The following is a 12,059-nucleotide window of genomic DNA, read 5'->3' as shown; positions in this document are numbered from 1 at the left end:
CCATTAAAAACTAGTAGCCACAATAGCTCAGGCAGCTACATGAGCTAGCCACCCAAGTACAATCCTGCGCAGATTACGTACTCTGAAAACTAGCCTGTGGCCACTGTGGCTACACTGTTATTTTTAGCAGGCTAGCTCGCCCAAAGCTAGTTCAGGTATGCGTACACGTGCTACAATCACACGTGCCAACTGCAATGTAGACACGCTCTTTGTTAGCCATTTACAAGAGAGTGTGTTGCGAAAACGAATACTCTGGGCTACCAGAACAATGAATCTACCTCTATTTCCTAACAGAGGTTCTCCCCCCCTCCCAACCTTTGCTTGGCTACAAACTGTGGCAACCCCAAAACCACAGTGTCTGTACAGAGCCACCCAGGACTTTCAAAGAGAAAAGCACAACAAAACCACTGAAAATGTGACCACAAACCACATGCAAACTCACCAGATATCTGCAGATCTGAGAGATAAGGAAATTATATGGAAAAAATATACACACAGAGATAACAGAGCAATAAAATTAAGTTCTCTCTTAGGGAATTAAAAATGAATTGCCACTAGCTAATATCCTATTTATAAGAAATTTCTGGGTTTGCTTTATGACCATGAAAGACGACGTTTGTAATCTCAATAGACCCCAGCCAAAGATGTGAAAATAGAGGTTCTTGTTGTCTTGGTAGGTATAGCTCCTTGGAAGATGCTAACAGTTTCTAGGTATATTTAAGGATAATGCAAACTTGGTATGTAGGACTTAAAATGACTGGATCAACAAACCAGTTTTAAGCCTGGAATTCCTACTGCATTCCATCCTACTGTTTAGTTAGCCCCATACACAAATCAGTCAGTCAATCAAGGCCTGTCAGGCCATGATCTTTTATTGTCATTAAGAAGTTGCCCCCTTTTCCCCGTTTTAATGCTCCTGACATGGACTCAGAAGAACCTCGTTTCATATTGAGACCTCTGCTAACATTATATGGATGACAGCTTCCAGAGGACACATGTAGACCCCTTTTACGGAATCTTTAGGTGAAGCGTTCTTAATAAATCTCTTCCCTAAGATAGCTCACAAAAGTTTTAAAAAGTGGATCTATGCTGTGAATCAAATTCTTGGTTAGAGTGGAACAAGGGTGGCACTTAAAAGGTATCCGATGAAAGATGCAACAACCTTTTTCTAGTGGAGCCTTTATGCAGGTTTTTGGTTTTTAAGCATTAAGTCCATACTGTATGCACTTGGATACCAAACAAAGTTCAGTGGCATCCCTAACTCAAGTTAGCCAGGATCAGATGTCTACAAGATTCACTTAACTCTAAAATTCCATGTGTGACTGATAATCATCTTCTCATAATTCAACAATGTACTGGGTAAACTCATGACAATTAATAATAGTACCATATACTTATGTAGCACTTTGTTTAAAGTCCTATACCAATATTAATTACAGGCAGGCAGAAAATATATTACAGATGGAGAACAGAAACAGAATGGTGAAGTGATTTGCCCAAACCCTCACAGTCAGTCAGTGGCAGAGCCAGGATTTTATTCTAGTCTACTAAGGTTCTTCTACTATATTCATCATTGTGGTACCTGAGCCCTTCAAGAGTTCCTGGCTCCCAGCCCTGTGCTATTTCATACTGATTATGTGAATGTGAATTAGTGTATAGTAGAACTTCACTAATCTGCACAAAGAAAATGGTGCTCTCTTCCCAGCACAACATCACATTATCACAACCATGGTCAGAAGAGGGAGAAAGTGGTGATGCTCTTCCCAAACTACTCCCATAAAATTCTGGAATAGCTGCATGAAAGACTCAACAGTGTAACATCTTATCACTGTACACTGTCTATACTGTAAACATTAACTTTCAGAATAACCACCTCACATATAGTTTTTATGTATAATAGGGATATATCACACTTTTCATAGTTACTGTCATTCTGATATCAGTTATGCTAATGTAAATAAGGATTAACTATTGAAGTCAATGGACTTAAATTAGCGTAAAAATCAGTGAGATCAGAATGATGCCTACTGTTCCTGACTAGCTGTTTGCAGACTCAGGAACACATGACTGCTTTGGTTCAAGTCTGCAAAAATACCATGGGGCCACCAGAAGAGTGCTGATATGCTGGCCCACCACCACCCTGCTGAAAATATTATTATTATTTAAAATATTCAAGCCACAAATTATCAAAATGATTGAACAAAATACATTCCGTGTCTACACATTGATACCATGTTCACTTGGTCCCAAAATTCAATTGTCCCCCCCAGAAACAGGTATTAGTGAGGTTCTGCTAGGCTGAACTGTAGCATACAACTAAAGCAAAAGACAAAAATATAAATGTAGTGGTCGCTGTTTTACTGATAATGAGGTTAAAGATACATTTCCCCTGGAACTGAGTGTGCTAAAAGCAGATCATTATTTTATATTAATTTATTACACAAATGCTAAAAGTGGATTTATTACTGGAACAATGTCATACAAGCAGAAGTATGAGATGATGAATCTGCTTTACAGTGAACATTAGACAGACACACCTATGCTTATTATATAAAAAAGTGCTCTAGTAGTGCTCTCTCTATCACCCTTTTTTGCAGTTGCATATGACTTTTTGAAATGTTCACCTTTTGGGCCAAAAATGTTCATGCTTAATCTCAGTCGACAGGCGTAATATTTTCTGTTTGAGCAAACGCCATTCAGCTGATTTTGAATAGATGAAAAATCTCCATTTTAATGTTAAGACTCTTTTCTCCCTCCCCAACTCTCAGACAGTTTGCAGTTTTCTGGGTTAAAAAATGTCTTTATTGACAACTAGATGTGTATAGGAGTGGGGGGGGGGGATTGGTTATAAATTCACTTGTATGTGTGGGTGGTAATAACTTGTGCAACTACCATTTACCATCATAGCCAATGTCACTATGGACTGAAGGTTCCCTTAGTCAAGTCAGATCCTCAGCTGGTGTAAACCAGCATGGTTCCATTGACTTCAGAGGAGCTACATAGAATTACCTCAAGTAAGGATCAGCCCACATGATCTGATATGCTCTTAATTCTCCAGCAGAAGGGAGCTTCTCTCTAATTTATAAAGCCTCTAGCACATCTGAATGCTCAGAAGACAGAAAATGCAATAGTATTTGTATTGTATACAAAATTGTAGTAACTTTAATTCTGTCCGCTTTTAAATATGCATAATGATGTAGCCTTTAATTACCTAATACCTCAAAAATATTATCCTATTTTTTGTTGCCATCTTTAGATGCACTAATGCAAGTTACTCCATGAATGCCAGACAGACACCATATAAAACATACACAGTAAAATGTACTCAGACAATATAAAGTTATAATAAAGGAAAGCATTATGTGTTGACACACGCAAACACATACAACCGTAATTCTAAGTGGTCAGTCCTGCAAGGGGCTGGGCAACCAAGAGAGTCAATAGGGCTGGCCCTTGCAGGGGTGAAACCTATGTCACTATTAATGGTGTTTCATTCATTTAACCTTACTCTAAAATATTTTATTAGCAACACATATATTATGTCAGCTTACAGAAAAATTCAGTTTCCAGCTTACTTGATTGTGAAGTTTGAAATATACTGAGAGCTTATAAATTAACAGGGTACAAATACTGTATACAACAAATTCTTGTGTGAAATAAAAGAAAAACATTCTACAATATTTTAAACAACGTCAGTGAAAGTAATATTTGAACTTTAGGAATGTTTGAGGATGTATCACATGAAAAACAAGCCAGCTAAACTTATACACAGACACAGTAAAATAGGAATTATAAGCCATATAAACCGTTAATGCAACTTATAGTATTCCTCTGAGAGACAGCTTGCAAGACATACCATTCAACAATTGTTAGTGTCAGTCTCCAAAGAAAACAAATATCCTAGTTAAGTGTACTGTGCATGCATGATCATAAATCAGAAAAGAAGTTATATAGACAGTCTAAGCCAATGAGGCTCTTCTAGTATGGTAAGTATACAATAAAATATGATATTACATACAAAAAACAAAATTGAAAATGTTAAGGTTGCTAAGATGCACAGGATGGCCTATTTAAGGATTCATCAGCAACCTTTATTCTGGCATTTCCTTACTTCTGAGTGCTAGACTTTGCAACCTTATATTCCTTTAATGTATTTTTGGTATGTAATTTTCTAGATTTAAAAAAAACAAAGCAAACAGAAATTCTACCATGTGAAACCATATGGATTCCCACATGATTCATCAGCAGAGTTAGAATCTTTAGGTTCGCACCACAGACCTCTGCCACTTGAACTAACAGAGTAACTGACAGCAATAGCAGGCTGTCACCTTCTTTGTAGGCCAGCACTGGAAGAGGGATGAGACACTTTGCCAGTGGGTTTTTACAGCTATTTGCTGACAGAAATGGAATACAGAGTCTCTGGAATCCTGGGTTCTATTCCAGGTTCTGAGAGGAGCATGCTCGAGCGGTTACAGACCCTTCTGCACGTTCCCCTCTAAGCCTGCCCCCAGCCTGTCCTCATCCAAATCTCCACTCCCCACTCTTGACTGCACATGCCAGTTCCAGCCCCCAACCTTACCATTTCCAGTCTTCCCCCTCACCTCCCTGCTTGGGCCTGTCTTAGGGTTGCCAGGGGTCGGGTTTTCGAGCGGAACACCAGGTCGAAAAAGGACCCTTGTGGTTCCAGTCAGCACCACTGACCGAGCCGTTAAAAGTCCAGTTGGTCCGGGGCTGGCTGGCTCTCTACCTGGCTCTGCACGGCTCCTCGGAAGCAGCAACATGTCCCTTGGCTCCTAGGCATAGGGATGGCCAGACGGTCTCCGTGCGCTGCCCCCACTCCGAGCACCAGCTTCGCAGATCCCACCGGCTGGGAACTGTGGCCAATGGGAGCTGCAGGGGCGGCGTCTGTAGGCAGAGGCAGTGCACCTAGGAGCGAGAGGGTGATGTCACTGCTTCCGAGGAGCTACCCAAGGTAAGCGCCGCCCCGCACCCGCACCCCGCCCTGTGCCCCAGCCCTGAGTATCCCTCAGTTCCTGTGCCTGGCACCACATCAGTCCCAGATGAATGGAAGGAGCAATTGTAGGAAGAGTTCTGCTCAGTCCCTGGCGCCCCAGGATGGAGAACACTCAGTACCAATGAAATCTTCAGTGACTCTACCTGTCAAATTCCAACAAGTCTCTATCGACCATGTGTGAACTGCAATTTTCAGAGTCTCATTAGTTGGCCAGATTCACGGGGGTTTTCACACAGACAGCAAAAAAAGCACATCTCTACGGCTGCTACTCTGAAACCTGATCTCTGAAATCAGACTCACTGCACCACCCTACCCTACCAAATTTCAAGTCCTTGTTCCAAAGCATGGAGACACTACAGCTTTAAAATGAAACCCTTTTGAGGGTGGTTGTTTTTTTAAATAGGAAAATCATATTTTTCCCTCACCTCATTTTGAGAAATGACTAAACAGTTTTTGTTGAAGTTTTCCAAAAATTCAGCCTAAGGCAGATACCTGGTATGGAAAATTAGGCTTTACAAAGCAATAAGCAACCCAAACCAGGGTCTTACAATGGAAAGTGTTGGGCAACATTCACAACAGGTGGCAGTACCTACACCAACTAAAATCACAAGCTAAAATGTTTGTGCGTCTAATGTTTCACATTTCCCTGCTTGCAAACATTCAAGTAACCTCAATGCTACATTCGTGTCCGTTTTTGTATTTTTATTTTAAAGAGGTTCAAATGACTTCCACAGAATATGGTTGAGTGTCCTTCCATGTCAAATCAACCAAGGATTCCACTTAATCAGAGTAACCGGGTTGAAATGGTCATTTAATCAGATTGTAAATAAAATTGTCAAGGAAAGCAAAGCTCAGTCCATCATACACTCCTCTAGATGAATATCTAATCTACACCAGAAAAGGTTTGCAGCAGATCCAGCCTATAGTGGCAAGAGTGTTTTTGCCAGTATAGCTTACACTGGTTCTCTGAATGAAATAGGTTACGCTGGGCAAAAGACCGAGTCTCACCAGGATAAATGTGTCCACACTAGCGCTTTTGCTAGTACAGAAATGATGTTTAAATAAATCGCATGCTTAACCAACTTTACTTAAGCAGTAAAAGGTTTATGTGCAGACCTGCCCTAAAGGGGTGATGGTGTTGTGCTTCCAGTTCCTGCAAGCCTGGAAAGCAAGAGATTAGGCCCAAGAATCATACTGGGTCTGTCCCATAGCACATTTCTCAAACAATAGTACCCCACCATAGCAAAACAGAAGCGTAGCAAAGATAAGAACTGTTAATCGCTGTTAGGGCATCAAAGGAGGATAACAGAGGCTCTACTTTATGTTCCTTCTCCTCTTCCAAACTCCAGAGTCAACACCTTAAAGTGTTTCAGGTAAGGGTGAGTAGTGTGGACCCCACTGGAGATATAGATAGCCCCCTGGACTCACACTTAGTACTGCCAGAAAAACAATGTTATGCTCCCCATGTGTGCTCTTGCGGGGTGGGTAGATTTGTGTAAGTGCACAGTGGGCAGCAATATAAGCAAAACTCCTGTAGCAGCCATACTTTTGTAGGGGAAAGGAGAAAAAGCAGCACAGAGAATACACTATAAAGATGCCAGTCATCCACAGGACTTGATCTCCCATTCTATACAGATCTCCAGGATCCCTGGGGCTGGGAGGCCTCTGCCACAGCCCCCATAACCCAACCACTGAGATTTAATTGGGAGCTTCCATGCTGGTTTACCTTGTGGAGTTTGAGCAGCATTATGTTTGGAGAAATACCATTACCCACTCCTATACAAAGTGTCAGTAAGATTTCAAAACATTTATTTTAGTTACATGTTGCCTGCAGTTACTGAGTGTCCCTAAAGCCAATTTATCTCTATTATCTGAGAAAGGTCATAAATGTCTAAAATGGTTTCCCTTTTTCTTTTATCTGAAATATTAATGGGACAGTGTTAGATTAAACTTGCTTCCTTTATATAAAAAGTTTTAGTTAGCTGTTTAACAATACATAGTTGATTACAAATAAAATAACTTTTAAAATTTTATTATTTAGGTTATTCACCTTTGGCATTTCCCAGAACTTGGACATGTCAGTAGAACTTTACAGGCCCATGTCCTGGTAAAATGCTGCTATATGTAAACTACAAGGGAATAAATGTTTACAAATATTTTCCATTGGAATATTTTTTCCTTTTAAAAAAATCCCAAACTCACATGAGCATGACAATATTTCTGCTGTTCTTAGGTTTTGTAATAGCATCGGAAAACTCCCACATTTAAAATAAATGTATATAATTTATGATAAAATATTGCTCTTCATCTGCATGTGACAGTGTCCCATTTCAAGAACAGATGTGGATCTAGGGCAGAACATACTTGAGCCATGATATCTTTTCCCCAACCTATTTCCTGGAGTGCCATAAGCTCCATTAGATAGTTAACAGTGTTACGGTTGTCTGGCTGGAGATCCCTAGACATCATGGGTGAAATCCTGGCCTTATTCCAACCGAGTTCAATAAGAACAGGATTTTCTCCAAAGTGCCTGTGAGGAATACTCCAAAATGTGTAGTCATTTCAGTGATTGTTGGTATTTTGGAACCAACGGTGCTGATGGACAGCAGTGAGGACTAGTTGTTTAGAATAACTTTATCTAAATTTGTGTATTTGGTGTTGAATTACAGAAGTGTGTCCATTTGAGAATCATGAATGAACACTTATTGAACTTGTTCACAGGCCGGAATACAAGTTAGAGCAGCAGTGGATCCAGCAGTTGGGTTAGTTACTGGGAAATTTAAAAAAAAAAAAAAAAACCACCTTTAAAACTATCTGAAGTCTTAGAGCTGACGCTCAAAAAAATTCAGCTGTACAGCGGAGGAGAGGAGGTAAATTTATACGTCAGACTCATACACAATGTAAGCACCCATGCCAATCACCAGACCTACACCATTCCCACTCAAGAGAAAATTGCATCATACTATTCTGTCCAATATATCCATGCAAATTACTACCAGCTATAGTTAAAAATTTCCTTTTCAAAACAAAGCCATCTCATGATGTGCAGAGGACAGTTTAAGTACAGCTGAAGGAACTGTGATGTAGTGTAAACAAATAAAATGCATCTCAAGTCATAAATCTGCTTCAAAAATTAAAGGTAGAGCTACAAACCCTTTGTATCTGACCACTACAAAGCTGCAAACCCTTTGTATGTTAGGGTATGAGCTGTACTGATCAAGTAGATGCATAACTGAAATGCAAGCAGCTGATAAAGCCAATTCTTCCAGTTCATCTGGCTACTTATAGATTGAACCAAACATCATGGCACAATATGTGTGACAGATTGACAATAGCCTTTCATAACCTGAACAAAGCCTTATCGAATTAAGAAACCTTATTGAATTAGGGTTAATACTTTTGGGGTACACTGTCTGAAAAACACAATTGAGTATGTGTTATTTTGGCATTGTATGCATCTTCTCTAGTAGGGAGGTGTATGCTAATGGACTTCTTCCATTAACAGCCCTTTGAAGCTATCCCCTTGGAGAGGTATCCATATACGTGTTCAAACTGGATTCTCCAGGGGCAAGAGACAAAGAAAGGTTTGTGTTTTTGTTTTGGTTTTTTTTTTTTAAAAAAAGCCTGCTTTTAAACTAGCTCAGGGCCTTCTTCCTGATTCAACAAAGGCACGGGACCCCTGGTCCACAGAGGGCACCAATCCTTATGGTAGGGTTGGGAGTACTGGGCCTACTGAGGTCCCATAAGCCCGGGTGCTTGTTCTAAACTGAAACTGTGGTGAACCTGCAATCATAATGCATCCCCTTGGAGGGGGATTTGAAGGACTGCTCCTATTAGAATCCATAGAGTTGGGATGGACTCTGGTAAGCTCATTAGAATGCATGTAGCTGTTTAGCTGTTTTTAATGTTTAGCTGTTTTTAATGTTTTCACTGTAATGCTTTTTTACCTTAAGAACAAAGTAAGCTTGCCTAGGAAGCACTGTGTGGCAGTTTAAACTGTAGCAATTACACCTATTAACCGTCTCTGAAGAGTAAGCAAGCAGGTGTCTTCAGGCAACTGGTCTGTGCTGGGAATAACAGGGTGAAGGCAGGAACTATGAAGCCTGGAAATACCTGGGTCAGCAGGGAGAGACATGTGGGTCTCCATCTTGGAGGGCAATAGCTGGGGAGTTGGAAGTCTGAGAGTGAGTGCCCTTGTTGTATGACTATGGGGAAATACTGGTGCAGTTGTCCTGAAGTGTGCCAATATGCATTCAAGAGACCTCAACATCTACAGAGCTGGAACACTGTATGCCTTTATGAAAAGCAGAAGACAGCAACTAAAGCAGGGGTATCAAACTCATTTGGTAGCAAGGGCCAAATTCCATTTTCAATTTAATTTAGGACTCCATGCTACACTTAAGGCACAAGAGAACTCACACTGATGTCAGTGTGAGGTTTGCATCCAGATCAAGAGTGGATTATAATTCTTATGCAGCCAATGAACTTTTAGTTGTCATTATTTGTTCAGTACTTTAACACGTCCGGCCTTGCTGAGAGGGATAAATGACTCTGGAAGTTACTTCAGAAATGGCAAGGAATGGTATATGGTTTTAGCTTCCCTTGGAAGACTGTTGGGTAGCTGGATTCTTACCTCATGAAACAAATGATTATCATACACATTGTAAGGAGAGTGATCACTTTAGATAAGCTATTACCAGCAGGAGAGTGGGGGGAGGTATTTTTTCATGCTTTGTGTGTATAAAAAGATCTTCTACACTTTCCACAGTATGCATCCGATGAAATGAGCTGTAGCTCACAAAAGCTTATGCTCAAATAAATTGATTAGTCTCTAAGGTGCCACAAGTACTCCTTTTCTTTTTGCGAATACAGACTAACACGGCTGTTACTCTGAAACCTGTCATTTCTGCACAGAAACATTTTGCCTAATGAGCCTCCTTTTGGCAGATATGTCTGGAGTTCACTGGGGTCCATTTTAGGAAATTTATTTAGGCATTTGATATTGGGTTTATTGTACAGGATTATTTTGCACTTGCTGGGAGGAAGAAAGAGACAGGTTAACCTATGTACATCTTAAAATATTTCATTATCCCATCAACCCAAATCAGCCCACATCTATTATTCCAATGCCAACAGCTGACCTAGCTGCGGCAATCAAGCAAAAACAGATGAGTGCTGGAAGGTGATTTATATGCCCTGAAAAGGGAAGAGATTAACCATTAGAACCATACAAGCCTTCACGAGAGAGAATGGGGAACAAGAGAAAAATCTCAAATCGGGGGAGGTTGGGAGGAGAATCAAACAGGCCTCAAAGTTAGGCCCTCCGGTGACTACCCTGGTTGAAATCGCTGCCTTAGGGGGCCCTGTGCTAGCTCCACGGTGGAGGCGTGAAGCTGGTGCCCAAGGCAATTCGTCTGCAGCGTGCCTTTCTCCCCACCCTTCCTCTGAGGCTGAGTCACACATCAGTGAGCCAGGAGAGTCCCACACCCGCCTGGCCCGGCTTGCGCCCAGCCCCGCTTGTTTCAGGCCGGAGCCCCGGCCGCAAGCGCGGGCGGGGGGTGGCCGGTTGCACGGGGGCTCAGCCGGTGCAATTGTCCCCTCGCCTGCCTGACCCTGCCACGGAGCCCGAGGCGGCGGCGGCCGCCGCAATGGCAGCAGCCGCTCCCTGAAACGCACCAGCTCATCTCCCCGCCCGCCGCTGCCTTACCTCGCGCCTTCAGGCTGGTGAGACGCTCCAGCTGCTTCTCCTCCTCCTGCTCCGGCCCGCTCATGCCGCCGGCTGCGCCCGGAGCTGGCCCGGGGCCGCAAAGAGGCTGGGGCCGCCGGCTGCGCCCGCCCGCTCCGCACCTCACCCTGCCCGGCGCAGCCTCACCTGGGAGGGACCGGGGCGCGCCAGGCAGAGCCCCCGGGCGGCGGCGGCGGCGGCGGCCCCCCCCCTGCACATGCTCAGAGCGCCGCCGCCGGCCCAGGGAGCATGGGCGAGGGGGCTGCACACGGGCGGCGGCTGCCCTGCCCGGCTCCGAGCGGCAGGGGCAGGGCCGGGCGATGAGGCCCAAGACAAGGAGCCCAGGGGGGAAATAAGGAGCCAGGACTTGGAGGAGGAGAGCGGGGGGTGGGGGCAGCAACGGGGTGAGGCCATCAGGGGAGGCTGCGGGGGGGAGGAGAAGCTCCTGCCACCCGTCAGAAATTGCACCTGTGCCGCTAGGTCTATATAATGAGACAGCCCCTGCCCCAGAGCGTTAATCCACATCGACCAGAGGGGCAGAGGATGGGAGAAAGGAAGTATTATCCCCGTTTTACAGATGGGGAACTGAGGCACAGGGAGGTGCAGTGACTTGCCCAAGGGTCTAAGGCAGAGGTAGGAACTGCATTCAGCGCCCCCAGGTCCATTGCTTTAAGCACAGAAGGTCCTGCCTTAGGACAGACTCAGAGCAGATTAGGGGTGCAGGAGGAAGACATGGCATGTTCGGGGGGGGGGCAGTGTAAAAGTAACATGTTGGGGCAGATGAGAGATAGAGAGTAGTTGAAGGTAGGAGCAATATAAAGCAATAGGCTTTAGCATTCTGATTTTTATTAAAGGAACAGAAACACACAAGTGTCATAAAGAATCTAAATGTACCCTTAATAATCATCCCCATTAATGTGATCAATTGTTATGGGGTCAGATTGTGAACATCCCTAGTACAGGCATGGAGAGGTATTGTTAGAAACCCCACATCACCCTAAGGCAGTTACCTCTCACAGTAGCAGATCCCAGGCTCCTGGGAAGCATGTGTTTTTTCTTAAGTATGTTTAGAAGAATTTGCTTTTTATTTTCTATAATTGACACATAGCACTGTTTATTTTTAATCATTTCCCCCTATTTTTAGCCATTTACATTTTCACAGTTGTGGGAAATTATGGGGTGGTTGGACAATTATTTAGTGACAGTAGGATGTTGAGATTCAAAAAGTTAAAGCTTTATAACTAGAGCCCTAACAAATTCATGGCCATGAAAATGCATCACAGACCATGAAACGTTGTCCGTCCCCCCTGTGAAATCTGT

At 43.0% G+C, this 12,059-nt stretch overlaps 1 protein-coding gene across 4 annotated transcripts in view; it reads right to left on the bottom strand.

The window, feature by feature from the left end:
• SHTN1 (shootin 1) overlaps positions 1 to 10,965 on the bottom strand; it is a 92,533-nt gene extending 81,568 nt beyond the window's left edge. For 2 of the 4 annotated variants that reach the window (XM_073354255.1, XM_073354256.1), the window contains exon 1: positions 10,722 to 10,965. In XM_073354255.1, the coding sequence (XP_073210356.1) occupies positions 10,722 to 10,785 (64 nt within the window). In that variant the 5' untranslated portion in view covers positions 10,786 to 10,965. The remainder of the gene's footprint in view (positions 1 to 10,721) is intronic. The other 2 variants (XM_073354253.1, XM_073354252.1) reach the window with 2 other exon arrangements.
• Between the last annotated feature and the right edge of the window lie 1,094 nt (positions 10,966 to 12,059).

Source organism: Lepidochelys kempii, chromosome 7 (assembly GCF_965140265.1).
Source record: "Lepidochelys kempii isolate rLepKem1 chromosome 7, rLepKem1.hap2, whole genome shotgun sequence".
NCBI classification, from domain to species: domain Eukaryota; kingdom Metazoa; phylum Chordata; order Testudines; family Cheloniidae; genus Lepidochelys; species Lepidochelys kempii.
Note: the sequence above shows the minus strand (reverse complement) of the source record. Positions and strands in the feature narration are given on the sequence as shown.